The following is a 16,491-nucleotide window of genomic DNA, read 5'->3' as shown; positions in this document are numbered from 1 at the left end:
GTGTTAGTGCTTTCACTCAAGTTGAGAAAATATACTTAAAAATAACCATCAATTAAAATCTCTGCAGCCAAACATTTTGTTCTAAATATTGTTAACAACTATCACTATAGGAAGTATACCTATTAGGGTGAGGAATCGCTTTTAAAATGTATAAGCTGACAGGTATTCAAGGGGAAATTCAAGAACACAATTCCCTTTTATTTTTAATATCATATACATGGTACATCGATGACTCTAAACTTTTATTGTCTTAAGTAAATAGTATCTCCTCCCCCAAATTCCAGTAATTTCAGGTATGCATATGCAAAGCAACTATCAATTTTTATTTATTGATTTCTCTTTCTATAAGACAGACTGAACAAAATCAAAATTATTCCTCCAAGATGTGAGCCAGAAGCACCAGGAACCTGAATTATTTTTAAAATCAAATCAGTTATTACGCTTATTTTATAATGATGGTGCTAAAGATCTAAAATTAATTTTAAAAATCAAATGAGCTCTGGATACTAGGCAATGTCTTTTTAAAAAATAAATAAAAATACTAACAGGATTCCTCATGCCCAGTCTGGGTTTTATGTTGAACTGACTTAAACAGTCTGTCTATGCAGATTCTCAGGACCATGTCCATCAATCAATGTCAGCATTCTATCAGACTCCACTCTGACAGCAAGTGATAGTCAGTTATCTGTTGACATTAATGAATAATAAATAACCATGCCCTTTCGATTTATGTGAATAAAATGTATACTGTTTTCAGTGTAGATTAGCCCATATGCAAAAGCAGACTTGGTTTTTGCATCTCATATATTAGGAATTGGTTAAAAAAAAAAAAGTGGCTGCAATAAAAGATGTGCTAAATGTGATCTCTGGTATACATTACTGTTTTGCTTTTCGACAAATCAACCCTGTCTCAGCTTGTATCATATGAGCTTAAATGAGCTGTATTCACAGGCTTCTGAATATTTATGCTGTCTTTTACAGACCTAACACGTAGTTTGTTGTCTCCACAATAGAGTATTATAGGACAGAAAATCCTTAAAAAACCAAAGATCAGAAGAAGTTGTGTCAGTATCCTAACCTTGCTCCTCTTTTGTTATTCACCCTTAATCTGCCTTCCTGGCAGGAAAAACTATTTAAATTATTACTACACACTCTGTTGTTAAGTCTCCATCTCTCTCTCTCAGATTTAAACATACCATAACAGAAACTGTTACAGTTTTTTGAAAAAAAAAAGGATTGAGAACTTTTAAGTGATTAGGCATTCATATACACATCTTGACTGAGTTCCTTTTTGGTACTGTCAGTGGTAATTCTAGAATTAGATACTCACAGTCTAAATATTACAAGAGGGGCTATAACCTTCAACATTGATCAAAGTGTGGTTTATGTTCTTAACTCAACAAGTTAGGATACAAATTGCGAACGTTTTGCCATATATTATGATTTGTGGTTTTAATTTTTAATTTACCACTTTACCTTTCCATTATGAAACTCCTTCTCTGGTCAATAGTACAAGCTTAATTTTATACTTTTTGTAAATAATTAACATCATCAATGACAGAAGAGGTAAAAACTAGATTTCCTGTTACACCTAATTAAGAATTCTACCAGCGGGACTTCCCTGGTGGTCCAGTGGTTAAGAAGCCACCTTCCAATGCAGGGGACACGGGTTTGATCCCTGGTCTGGGAAGATCTCACATGCCACAGGGCAACTAAGCCCTCACGCCGCAACTACAGAGCCCATGCGCCGCAACTAGAGAGAAGCCCACACACCACAGTGAAAGATCCTGCATGCCACAACGAAGATCCCGTGTGCTGCAACTAAGACCTGACACAGCCAAAAAATAAAATAAAATAAATAACTATATTAAAAAAAGAAGAATTCTACCGGCAATGTGAAAGGATGGATAATAGTTCAAAACAGAAAGATATACCATCATTAGACCAAAACTTGGCAATGAAAACAAGTAAAGTGTTATTAATAAGGTTCAAACTTTTTATTAACTGCCTATTAATATGCATAATACTGAGTTATATAGAATTACTGTCATGTCAGAAAGGCAAAAGGGCAAAACGTTGCCAGCTATATTATATTTCATCAATAAAGACAGAGTAGGGAAGGAAAATGTACTTTCACTATTTTAGTCCACTTAATAGATGGGAAAGTATGTTCTAAAGAGTTTTAAACTTGGGAATACTGTAGAATTTTCTGAAAGGTAAATGAAAAGCTATTGCCAAGTCTATACCACTATAGGAAATGATGCAGGGGGGAAAAAAAAGGAGAAACCAGAGGGAGCTGGGATGGGAAAGAACATCCACTTTACCATGTTGAAGGATGAATGAAGTATATTAGAAAGAAGGATGACTACACGTACAGTGATGGCCTGGTGAATAATCTTGAAAATCAATGAGACGGCTGTCTGAATTTGAAGTGAGTAGCAATGTCATCATATTGGAAAGATTTACAAAGGGGTAAAATGATCAAACCATTACGTTCAACCTTGAAGAACACAGTGCTCAAGTACATAATGTTTGTGCAGAATAAACATTAGACACAGCAAGAAGCATGGCCCAAAGAGCAATTTTTTTAAAAGTTCCGATCAGGTTTTTCTTGCAAACTAAAATACTGAGCCACACGTTCTCCCAGTTTCAGATCACAGCTGAATGTCTAAGCTTAGCATGTGTTAATTTAAGAGGTCAGTTTGAGAAACAGATTTTACTGAAGTCTGACTGTCCCTCTGTCCTTGAAAAGACTGAAAAGCTGAAGTCTGTAGGTTTCTCAGAGGGAGATCTAGACTGAAACTGCAAAGTTAAACAGTGGAGTTTCTGCTCCCTCCCAAATCCTAGGTTTCTGATAATGTAAGAGGTGTTCGCTGTTCTCATTTTAAAACACATTTACCTACAATAGTCACAATATCCAAAACATGCTAATTGCAAAAATTTACCTTCTTAGGATTTGGTAAAATACTACAAGAATTTAAAGTAAGTAAAAAAAAAAGTGCAATTTATCTTCCCTTATAGTAGAGGAAATATAAACAATCTACTTGAAAATAAGGAAGCAAAAATCTATTTATAAATTGTTTGCTTTGTGAAGCAAAATTTAAAGACATTACTGAGCTTTATTTTGTCTTGTTTTTTCTTTTTAAAATATGCAATAATCCAAGAATATCCTGTATGAGTATTCAGCCTCTTTATAATTGTCACCTGAGATTTCCACAGAGAAAAAAAAACCTTAACTATTCTGCACTTATATATTAAGAGATTAGTGCACAGCAATTTAGCAATCTAAAAATGGATCAAGGAGAACAATAAACTTAATTTTTTGTTCCATTGTGTTCACTTGCATGTTTTCTTTTTGGTGGGAGTAGAGGTGGGCAGTGTGTCTGTACTTATATCTGTATGTGTGCATATGTGTATATACATACATGTGTGTATATGTATATGTATTGTGTGTGTGTGATGTTGAAGTGGAAAGAAAACAGGAAACAGTTAAGTTCTGATTTTACTTTGGAATCTGTCATAAATAAACTGTTAGAACTATAAATGAGGTCCTTAGTTGTCCCATTTATTACAAGCCCCCCAAGACCTTCTAATTTATCTTCAACAAAATTTAAGGTACACTCAACCTTCAAGAATTTATGATTCTAATTGTCTAGGAAGAGATTATACCCTCAAGGAGTATAAGAATGTCGACAGAACATTTATGTTATAATGAATTTATACATTTGAGTGGGTAAGATACATATCTCACATCTCTTTTCAAGGATAAAACTACTTTACTGGAAAATGTCAACTAACATAGGAACACTATGTGGTATAATTATTTCAAGTTTTAAAAATAGAAGATATAAAGAAACACTTTTTGAAATCATCAAGTTTACTTATTTATCCTATCTACTAGTTTAAATTAATGTCATTAATTAATGTCATAGGTAAGTTAATGCCATTAAGTGTCATTGCCTATATGGGAGCTGGTTTAGCTAAAATAATAAACTACTATTAAAATAAACACAGAACATATGTATCATTGCAAAACATAGATTAGTATAGTGAACTTACTAATAATCAATTTATTTTTCTCAGAATAAACTTTTATTATATCTAGTGATTCTTTAGATATATTCTACATCTTTCTGCTCCCACCCTTGATCTCTCTCTTTTAGAAAGAATGATCTTCTTAAAAAGTACAATAGGTAATATTAACATAACAGATTGTTAATCAACTTTACTAAATGACAAATACAAGATATCTAGCTAATAATTATATGTGATCAATATTATATTTTATTAATAAAAGCATCACAGTACTCCCTTCCCTTCCCCGGATCTAGGTTTCTGTATTCAGTGTTAATAGCTTCAGTGCAGGTCTGAGGCTGATACCACCGTAGGTGAGGGGCTAAACTAGATGCTAACCGGGTGACACATGAAACAAAAAATAAACCACAGTATGTGGCCTTTCAAAGCCTCCTAATTTTCTAATATATTGGAAGCAAGAGATAACATAATTGTCAACAGTAAATAATTTAAATGAAAGAACCAAACTAAAAAATTCAAAATCCACAATACCTAAACTGTTAAATTTTTTTCAAACTACTATGCCCCAGAATGTATTTTCCCCTCTTTTCTATGTCATTCATTGACCCCAGACTAAACAAAATACACTAAATAATAAACCTTCCATACTTCTTTATAAGACCACAAAATTCGAGAAAAATAATGTACATTTATTTCAACTGATGTATGTATTATTCTGGGTTCCTGTGAAATGCTATTATTAGGGATTAATATTTGATGTGTATACACAGATTATAACTTTTTAATGAAGTTGATATTATAGGTAGAAAACAAAAAAGAATGTCTTTAGCTCATTAATTTGACCTAAACTCAATGTTGAGTTGTTTTTGTTTTATGTGTGTATGTGCCCTTCTACTTCCCATGTATTAATACTATAGGAATGAACACAAATTAATACTATGTGGATAACCTAATGAAGACATGCTTCCATAAAAGTAAATTTTTGTGATAATTTGCATAGGATGAGATAACCTGAATTAACTTAAATGTGAGGAAAATTAGAATAAAAGGATTGTTAGAAATTTTCCTCTCTGATTCTTGCATCAGATTTTTATGCCCATAGAGAAAAATATCAAATACACAGCTGGATTAAATTTCTCCTATTAAAATAATAACATTATTTGCACAAAATAACCACATTATACATACTATTATCATAAATAAAAGCTTTTGTAGATTAGTGATAATTACCTTAGAGAAAATGGCTTGAACCTCAATAAAGACAAAAATCAAATGAATTGCAACATTTTAAGGTATCACTGATTTATATTTTAACATTATCTTCTAGAAACTGATGCCAATTTAAACTTCCACTAGAAATATAAAAGGGTGACCATATACTTGCCAAAGTTAGGATAATTAGAAATGTTCTGAAGTCATGTACTGAGTTTCTAAATCATAGGAAGTTAAATCGCACATATTAATTTCATATTGCCTTCCTTCTTTCCTCATTTTTCCTAACTTTCATCAGGTCTTCCTTCTTTCTGTCCTTTATTTTTTGAACAGTTATCATGTTCAATGTACTATGGGTACATACAATGTTGATTGAAGATGAGTAAAAAGCAGTATATTTTTAAATGAAGTCTACAATGTTCTAGAAGGAAATTTTGCTATGATTCTTATTATCACAATTATCCTTCTCCATTTTTTTTTTTTTTTTTTTTTTTTTTTGCGGTACGCGGGCCTCTCACTGTTGTGGCCTCTCCCGCTGCGGAGCACAGGCTCCGGATGCGCAGGCTCAGCGGCCATGGCTCACGGGCCCCGCAGCTCCGGGGCATGTGGGATCTTCCCGGACCGGGGCACGAACCCATGTCCCCTGCATCGGCAGGCGGACTCTCAATCACTGCGCCACCAGGGAAGCCCTCCATATTTTTTAAGGAATTATGAGCAAATATCTCGCAAAGGACAGAAGAAACTGATTAACAGTAGCTGTTCCTGGAAAAAGGTATTTGAGACTGCAGCACACAGCGATGGCATTTGTTCCAGATCTATGCACATTACCTATTCACAAAGTCTTAAAAAAACAAGTATTATAAGCTTCTGAAGTGAATAATTTAAAGAAGAGTATAAAAATTGCAATGTAATGTAGTTATAACTGAAATAGCAGAAATATATTTGAATGTGATACTGAATTTACATAATTTCCAATTTATAGAGTAGAGTGTAATGTTAGTTTAGGGACTGATTTCTCAGTTTTGTTTCTTTCTCTTATTTTTCATTTTTTTTTTTGCAAACCAAGATAATATTTACAATATATAATTTGGAAGAAGACCAATATACTCTTAAAACAAAAGCTACTTTCCCATATAAGATAAATAAGCTTTAATACCTTATTTTAGAAAATGTATCAGGCTCTTGCAACTCTCTTTCTCAAGACATAAATATTACATTAGTAAAGGGGGAAATAGCTTTCTGTTCATTAAAAGAGGCAGATGGAGTAGTTAAAAGGAAAGACACATAAAGACAATGGACAAATAGAAAATGGGAATATGATAATGAATAAATATAAATATTTACATTATTCTCATAGAAATAAATTCCTCATATCTGGAGCAGACTCCTGTTCATGTTTTCTAACTCTTAGCATATCAACTTGCTATATGCTATGAGCAAAATGAAATACAATATAGGGTTCTCTTACAAAGTTTAAGACTAATCACAGAGACTGGACTTACACAACAAGGAATTAACTAGTGATATGAATTTGAAATGAGAAAATATTTGCCTTGGGAGTGGGTAGTGTATAACCAAATTTCTCAAAGTCTTTAAGAAATTTGATAAACATTTATTTGGAAGACTTGGGTGGTGCAAGGAACTGTGCTAGGTACCATGGTAGGTAGGTAGAATACTATAAGTAAGTTTTGGTTGTTAAGAAACTTTAGAAGCTGTAAAAGGAAATTACAAACATTGATAAAAATCAGATCGCATATGAAGATCCCCAGAGAGAAAGGGCAAAGTAATTTTAAGAACCCACAGAGATCTTTTAACAAGGTATAAGTGCCATTTAATTTGAAATGTAAGGAAAGGCAAAATTTCAACAGACTGAGATAGGGTAGGTGGCATTGCTGGTAGAAGAAGGTAAGGCAAGGGAAAAACTAGGAGAACGGTACAGCCAGTATCTACCATCAGAATTTGGAAGAGAGGTCACTGAAGAAATTGGGGATGTGAGAGATTAAAATACAATAGGTAATTGTGATGGTTTATGATGGTTTATTTGGCATGATGGTTTATTTGTTTTTCTGTTTATTTGGGACCAAAGGTTAAGTGATAGGGCATCATAAAAACATCTATGGATGTGCTTCAGGTAGAACAAGAGACCAGTCAGTACCAAGCAGAGGGAACAGGGCTCTCAAGGATGATAAATAACGTAACTCAAAGTTAGAAAAGAATACTAGGGTCAAGTAGGAGGTATTTAAATGCCACCCTAAGAAACAGAGAATTTTTATTGGTCATCAGGAACCTGAAGCTTTCTGAATAATACAGTAACAGGGTCTATGTTGTGTTTTACAAAGTGCATTCTGACCGCCCCATGAAAGAAGAACCGGAAGAGAAAAGAAAATGGCAAAGCAGATGAAATATTTAGAATGTTGGGAAAGACAGAGATATAAGTATTTTGAAATTATTATAAATGAAAGAAAGTGCTCAGATTTGTATCACCGTGAAGACATCCTGAAAGAAACTTTATTTTTTAAAAATTCCTTGTGATAGATATATGCTCATCTATAAAGATGTGGTCCACTGTATTGGTTACGGGCAGGGATTCTGGAGCCAGACTGCCTTGATTAAACAGCAGTCGGCCACTCTATGCTCTTGGTGATTGTGGGTACTTAAGCCATCCCTTTCTGTGCTTTAGTTTTCTTACAGAAAAATGTGTATACATATCATTTATGTAAATATGATTTAATATATAAAATGTAACACTTTTATGTTTTACATACTTTTAAGTATGTTTTTCTCCTTTAAACTGGGTAATAACAGTGCTTACCTCTCTGTAAGACTAAATGAATTAACACATGTGAAACACTTAAAACAGCTCTTGCCATGTATTAATAATTTGAAAACAAACAAAATCTATGACCTGTTTTTGTTGAATGCCTTGACTCTCCCCACTTTTAAATCATTTAAACTATACCTGCCATTTACTACTGTTCGATTGCCTGAGCCCTGTATTTTATACAGATGCTAACTTAATTTAAAAACCCATATTTTGGAGATACAGTTCAAGTTGTCTTTGTATGAGCTACCAGGTTACATAAAACTTATAATTATATTGCTAAAAAAGGTTAATGCTCAAGAAAGTTTAAAAACACAGAGAAAGAAGATCACCCACTATTTCACCATTCTGATGCATTCATTGTGACGATATTTATGTTCCCATCTATTCTTTTCCCTATGCATACTTTGCTTAATTCTAAATATCAGTGTATACATTTTATTCTTTATTTTTCATTCAAAATTATTAATAAGATGTTTTAAAATTCCTATATCACATTGTTGATACTTTAAGGACTAAGTTCAATCAAGATGACACACTTAACTTTGGATATTTAGGTTATTTTCAATATTTCAAATTATATACATTGCTGGAGGGGAAAAAAGGTTATATAGAAAGTTCTTCTCTTTCACTGAAATATCTTCCCTGGTAAATTACCAGGGATGAAATTACTGACTTAAAGGATATTTAACTATCTGTGGCCTTTGAGATCTATGTTCATTCACTCACTGCCATGAAATTTCTTTACTTAGCCAAGTCCTTGTTGCATTATTAATACTAAGATAATAGCAAGCATTCATTGATTATTTGCTACGTCCCAGATACTATTCTTAGGGTTTCTACATGCATTATTTCATTCACTTCTGACAAGAACTCTATATGAGGGAGGTACTATTTTTATTAGCCCCATTTTATACTTAAGGAAACTAAGGCTTAGCGAGATTGTCCTAGTTTATGCACCTGGTATGTTGTTGAGCCAGAATTTAAAAACTCTGTGACTCCAGCATCTGAGCTATTAACCCTATAGTGTACCTTACATTTCTGTATATATTTGATTATAAATACTATATATCACAAAAACTCATTTGTTATCATGAAAAGTAATGGTACAAATTACATGCTTCTTTTCTGTGAAAAAAACACATGGTTTTCAAAAATCTAATCAACACACACAGATTTCAATATTATTAATGCTATTAAGTTGAATGTTTTAATTATTGAAGTAACATATAACATGTTATATGTCTAAGTTTTACACTATTAATGATATATCTGCTAACTTGATAACAGAAAATATTAAGAAGAAACTATTAGGGAAATTCCTTATAATAAAAACTAGAAATCTATGATTATTTGAGTCCCCCTTTACATGAAATCATCAAAAAAATTACTAAATCTTTAACCCAGAAAATTAAAATTAAGCAATATAAATAATGTAAGCAGCTCATATCTCTATGTTCTGATGTATGTGCATGTAAACTGCATTACATCCTTGGACTTTTTACAATTAGGTTGACCATATATTCTATCATCCAAATCAGAACACTTTTGAAAGCAAAAAGACACAGTGTAATAAGTAAAACAATTATCCCCAGCAAACTAGACTTATGGTCACACTACTTAGAATAAAGTTTCATCAGTTCTTCAGTAACTAAAATCCACTGGTTGAAGTTCAGGACAAATTTTAGGGAGCAGTGTGGTGCAGTGGGGAAAAAGACTTCAACTGATAAACAGGATCCTGGATTCTCATCCAATTTTGTTACTTATTAATATCCCTGAGCTTCAGTTCCTTCCTAAATTGAAAGAAAGAAAAAATAATACTTTCTACCTCATAGCGGTGTGGTAAGGATTAAATGAGAAAAAATGAACATAATTTTTCAGTGTAAACTACAAACCACTTGTACAAATCCAAGTTATAATACCGAGTCCCACATTTTGAGAAATACTATTCTACTTTTAAAATGGAATAAAATTGTACAAAAGTTCCAAAAATTTCAAATTATATTCCAGAATACGATTTATTAGTCTAAAAATATTTATATATGTAAACTAAAATCTGCTCTCATTTTTTTAAAATGACTACACTTTTTATCTAAATATATTGGTTACTGTGCATAGAAGTTGTGATGTAACTGATATGCTAAATACTTTCAAAAGGACTGTTTGACAATCGAAGCATGCTATCTGGAATTATATTTTTAAATGACTGTAAAGAGATGTTTTCTTTTCTTTTTTTTTTTTTGCGGTACGCGGGCCTCTCACTGTTGCGGCCTCTCCCGTTGCGGAACACAGGCTCCGGATGCGCAGGCCCAGCGGCCATGGCTCACGGGCTTAGTTGCTCCGCGGCGTGTGGGATCTTCCCGGACCAGGGCACGAACCCGTGTCCCCTGCATCGGCAGGCGGACTCTCAACCATTGTGCCACCAGGGAAGCCCAAGAGATGTTTTCTTAAAATCACTATATTAAAAAATTAGACAGAAGTTCTCTATATATTAGATTTGACAAACATGTGGTTTTCAAAATTGAGTTATTTTTTCCAAATTTTATTGATTCCAAAATCACAAAGAAGTAAAAGCTTTTCCATCAACTGATCAAAACTGTGTTCAGTTTTCACAGTTGTTCATATTTCAAACTATACTTTAACACATCACAATGGGCTGCCATTCTAGAAAGTGCCCAGATAAACTTGCCATTAAGTGGCTAACCACCATCATTTGGCTAGGGGCTCACTAACATCCTCTCCCAAACACTTTAGTTTTCCTCTATATGGGACTGGAGTTTATTTTCAAACTCTTAACAGGATCACTGAAAGGAAACAGGAGAAATACTTATAAAGGCAGGCCTGAACTCATTCCAGAGGCAAGTACTCTCACAGCAATGCATTGGAATTATGCCCAGGAGGGAAGTGTTTTTGCAAATGAACATAGTGCCACAGTTAAGCATAAGGTATTTAATTCCTTTGTCAACATCACTAAGGTTAAAAATTAAGAACTTTACACGATAGACAATTTACCTGAATTAGTGCACACATCCTTTTTCGGCTGAACCATAAGGAGGCATCTTGAGTCCTTTAATCACATATTTTTAATGAACTCTCACTGTTAATACCTAATTCTACCTATTCCAATGCAGATTAAAGTAGATGACAATGAACTAATTTTACTTCATTTTTAAGTACGTTGGTGCAGTTTGCAGGCGACAATAATTTTGGTACTCAAATGTGGTTCCAATTCTCGAAACCAAAATAAATGAATGTGAATAATCTTAATAGTACCACATTTAATGAGATGATTTTGTTCATTTGGAAGAAATTGGAGTCGTCATGGTAAATATATCTCTTTACTGCAGTTAAAGACTGCTTTTCTTACTAAATTCTATACTTAGGAAGTGTAGAACTCAAACAGTTCCTGTTTGTTTTTCTTAACAAGTAAATGTAGAAATCAATTGAGTTAAATCCACAAAATGAAAGAAAAGAGACTATAACTTGCTTTAAACTTTTTTAAACCTTAAAAGAACAGGACTTTTAATATTATTTCCTAGTTTCTTTTTAGACAAATGTAATTGTCTAAAGGCCTTGTGGATAAGGCCTTTTATATGCAATTTTATGTGTCCCATTTTTAATTGTACAAACATCTAAAATTCCACTTTCACATCAATCAAAATCTCCAAACTACTGAAACCGGCTGCTTTCACAGCTGAAGTGTAATAGTGTGTTGTTAAAATGTTCTTATAATAGTTACTGTTGAATCCACTGTCATTTTCAAGTACTTGTCAATAAAAACATTTCCAGTCAATAAAAACATTCCTTTTCATTGACTTAATTAGTTCATTAAGAATATTTCTATACTTACCAAGTGGAATAGCATTCTGCCTATTAGTAGTGATAAATCTCCATCAGTTTTTGATTTCCACACATGTGGAACCTGCAGGATGTTCTACTTGTTAAGAAATACTACTAGTGAAGGAAAGGAGAAGAGGACAGTGGGTAGACAGGTCTGATTCCTTCAGGGAGTGTCAAAGGAGGCTGCTAAACTGGTCAATGGGACCAGAACCTATAGCATCTCTATTTGTTTAGCTCAGAGTTCACTTTACAATGTCAGCTATGGCAGGAATGATAATTGAGTGCTGGGTCATAGGCATTTATATGCTAGCAACCATCCACATGAAGTATTTAACTCTTCAACCAGGACAGAAAAAATATACTTGCTCAGTTACTCTACCTAAATAATGTGTGCAGTAGACATATCATGTGAGCCACATATGTAATTCTTAAATTTCTAGTAGCCACATCAAAAAAGAGTAAAAAGAAACAGTTGAAATAATTTTAATATTTTATTTAACCAAATATATCTAATGTATGATTCTTTCAATATCTAAGTAACATAGAAAATTACTAATGATGTTTGTCACATTTTTTTGTACTAAGCCTTTGAAATTCAGTATGTAATTCATACGTGCAGCACATATCAATTTAGAATCGCCACTTTTTAGAACCTCAGAGCCACATGTGGCCACCGGCTACCTTATTAGACAACACAGATCTAAATATTTGTTAAATTATTTCTTGAAATGTTCTACTAGAATGAGAATTTTATGGGGAAGTAATGTGATTTACATAACAAACTACTAGGACCAAGGCATTTAAGTTCAGCAATGAAACAATAATATTTGCCAGGATTCTCCTTGCTTTGTGATGGAAACCAGGGCAATACTGTTGCGAAAGTCCCGGCTCTGGAATCAGAACAACCTGAGCTTGAATCTAAGCTAGGACAAATACTACTGACTAAAGTAGCTGCAATCAGCAACTTACCCTTGACAGCCCCATTTTTTTTTCTGTAAAATAGAGATGGTAATGTTATCTATCTATTAAATGAACTCGTATGTGTAAAGCACTCAGAAGAGTATCTGCACATAGTAAATTAGCAAAAACGTTTAGTTATCATTGTTAGCTACAATTCCCTCTAAATTAACTAGGATGTACAAATATTAAAATTATGCAGCTGGCTTAGGGGTACAAAGAATACATGAAAGTTATTTTGGGGAACGTATTATGTTTTCTAAGTTATAAGAGACATAAGTAATATAACCTTATTATATTATATTATAAGTAATATAACCTTATTATATTTTCAGGATATCCACAAACAGAAAAATATCTATTAATTTTGAAGGTCCCTGTGACATACTTTTAAATAGAAAAATACTGGCCAATTATTATGACCACATAAAGCTATGTAAGAGAAAATTCAGTTTTACTATACAAAGGAAAAGGTTCACTAATTCATATGTTATTATTGTTTCAAAACAAACAGAAAACGTCCAGCTGATGTATTCCGATAACTAAAACTTACTTTGGCCCACTTCCACAAAAATGTGGTCTACCTATAATATGACTTATCAGAGAAATACTCCTTTAATTATTTAGTCCAGGAAAGAAATATGGCTTTGGCAGAAGCAACCTCAGAAAGTTAGCAAGGGAAATTTGATGATTTTTTAATCAAAATTTTAGTACTTATAAAAAATAATTCTATAAGTCTGTAAATCTATTTGCATGTGTCTTGCCTATTAGTAGAACTCTTGTTAGCAGACCCCTTAACATCCTTTTCCTGTTATCCACAAGGCCAGACGATATGGGTTTCAAGACAGGAGGAATCACACATCATTAAATCCTGATTAATCTCACCTCACTCTGCCCAATCTCCTCTCTTAAAGCTCGTAGCCCAATGTGCAACTGTTGTCTTCTATGTCAAGCATAGGGCCAATTAAATTTTAGTAACAAATATTATTATCGCCGATATTTATTGCAATATTTACTGAATCCTTAGTGCAGATATCACTATGGGGAATCATTGATAAGTTCAATAGTGACTTTACTTAAGATCTACTCAATTGGGCTGCTGGTACACAGCAGACTCACTTGTTCAAATAGTCATTATTACTTAATAGTCATTATTACTTAAAATCTCTGATATAGAAGAAAGTGCAAAGTGAAATTTTAATAGCACACTTTACTTACGTTCACAAGTGTCCCCTTTTTGCTGGTAGCCTGCTTTGCAGATACATTTTCCAATGGGCACTAACCATTCTCCTTCTGCACTGCAGTGCATCCTGGGGGAGTTTTCCGCCTCTTCCTCTGCACTGCTGACACATGTCCCTCGGACCTCGACTAAAGAGGAAAATTCTGAACCAGTCACTGTATCTGGAAAGACAGCTAAGTTCTCAATAATGGACCAGCACTTCTTGTAGTACACTTTGACCGAAACCAAAGCTATGCAAGCCCCTACATCCTGAAAGGCAAGATAGAATCCCTTTTTGGACAAAGGTCCAATCTCTCTCACCTCAGTGTTAAGCTTCATCTTTCTTTCACCAAGGTCACCTTGGGTAAAACTTTCATCTGCAGCAATGGTGTCTATTTTTACATAGAGGTTTTCTCTTATATTCCTGCCAGTGTCGTAGTCTGTTTCATAATAGTACAAATTAAAGGTTTCCTTGCAAGTTCCCAGGACTCCAGGAAGACTGTTACAATCCCTCAGGGTGAATTTCAATTCTACAAAAATCCTTTGTGCATTGCCTTTCGAAATCCAGTTAGTCCGCAGCCAGTTGTTTTGGTTGGGCTCCATGACCTGGCACACCTGGTATGTTCGGATCGGAGTATAGTTCTCATCCAAACCACTAATTTCTTCCCACTGTAAAATTTAGAAAAGGTCATCAGTCATTCAGCAAAAAATAACATTTGGCTTTTGCAAGTGCATGAGGAATCTTTAGTGTAGCACAAATGCATATCTTTCAAAGAGCTAGGTGAATTCCTACCCTGACGAACACTGCAACCTTTAGAACAGAGTCTCAGTTCAGCTTCATCCCGGTGTCAGAACATCATTTTTGTTGCTTGTATTGTTTATGCATACAATAAATCTTTCATTTTGCTTAGTATCTGTTTGCAAGTGTATTAATGTTGCTTTTTAAATGTTTGCTTATGCCAATGTCTCCACTGAGCTTGGGATTTTTATAGACTAAAGCACATAACAAAATTACTTAAATTACCATTTAATGCATATACATACAGATACATGGCAGAATTCTTGATAACTCCGTTGACATTTTAAGTGTTGATGTTAAACTTAGAGAGTACCTAAAAACACAGGGAAGAAAATGCCAAGAGTACTCTGAAATGTAAAAGCATTCCACAACATGTTGATATTCATAATGAGAAATCTTTTACGATCTTTGCAAAATGAGATATAAGGGAGGAACATTTTACAGAGCTGTTTATTTATTGCAGTGTTATATACAATACTATCCATAATGCCATATAACTATAAATAAGTAGTTATAAAAGTGTGATACATCTTTATAAATAAGTTGCTTTCAACAGACAATCAAATGTACATGGCAAATCAGCATGCTGGATCATATTTCAGTAATAAGCTTTCTGACAGGAAAAATATCAGATGGTTAAAAATGTCCATTCATATGCTGATATAATATACACTACAGCAAACTCATATATTTTCACAAAAAAGGAAAACAATAAGCTTAGCCAAATTTGCAACAATTTAAAGATTAAGTCCTGTATAATCTATCTATATTGCTCATTAGTTAATAAATTCATTTCACCTAAAAGCCTAAGAGAACAGTTGTTTATGTCCTTTCTTACCATTATGACAAAATTTCCAAGTTTGTATTTATGATACCTAAATAGTGAAATTGTCACCTACTTATATTCATTTCCCAAACAGGAAATGCCAAATATAAAATTATATTAGTATTCTAATCCAAAGTCACATAGCATGAAATATTTAAACTATCGTTTCAAGAAAAGCAGATGGGAAAATAAACTAATAAGCATGTGGTAATGAGTTTTATTTGTAAAACTCGATCAGAAAAATCAATTTACTTAAATGCTCTGTGAAATATTAATTTCTAACTTTAAAAGCAGTTCTTAGAAAACTAACAAGACAGACAAATTAGTAGTATACTGTAATTCAGAAATTTCTTATGATGACATATTATATATTTGCTACAATTTTATTATACATATCATCAAAGGTCCTCAAATGCAGCAAACAACCAATTATCATGTTCAGCTTTTACTCAACACAACTGGAGTTTGTGACTAGTTGATGGAGTACATAGTTTCCTGTTTCAGTTAGCTGCTTATAATTTGCTTGAATGGCCCTTAGCCAAATATAACCAAATTCATCCATTTGGACAAGCAGATTTTAGTCTCTTAATTAGGTTGAAATTATTAAAATAAGTAAAACTAGTAGTAGCATCTACCAAAAAATGAAAAGCTCCATGGATAAATGAGCTCTTTTGAACAATTCCCTAGTTACAAGAAACGAAGGCTAATTATGAGAAAGGAATATATCTCAAGAATTCCTTTTTCTAGTTCCAAGAACAATTATATTATTTTGTTCAATGTAT

General features: G+C 33.2%; 1 protein-coding gene across 5 annotated transcripts in view; it reads right to left on the bottom strand.

Moving 5' to 3' along the window:
* EPHA7 (EPH receptor A7) overlaps window positions 1–16,491 on the bottom strand; it is a 164,277-nt gene that overhangs the window by 141,085 nt on the left and 6,701 nt on the right. For all 5 annotated transcript variants that reach the window (XM_004264806.3, XM_012539519.3, XM_004264807.4 and 2 more), the window contains exon 3: window positions 14,084–14,753. In XM_004264806.3, coding sequence (XP_004264854.1) covers window positions 14,084–14,753 — 670 coding nt within the window. The remainder of the gene's footprint in view (window positions 1–14,083; window positions 14,754–16,491) is intronic.

The sequence above is a fragment of the Orcinus orca genome, chromosome 12, assembly GCF_937001465.1.
Source record: "Orcinus orca chromosome 12, mOrcOrc1.1, whole genome shotgun sequence".
Taxonomy (NCBI): domain Eukaryota; kingdom Metazoa; phylum Chordata; class Mammalia; order Artiodactyla; family Delphinidae; genus Orcinus; species Orcinus orca.
The sequence above is the reverse complement of the archived record's forward strand: the minus strand, read 5'-3'. Positions and strand labels throughout refer to the sequence as shown.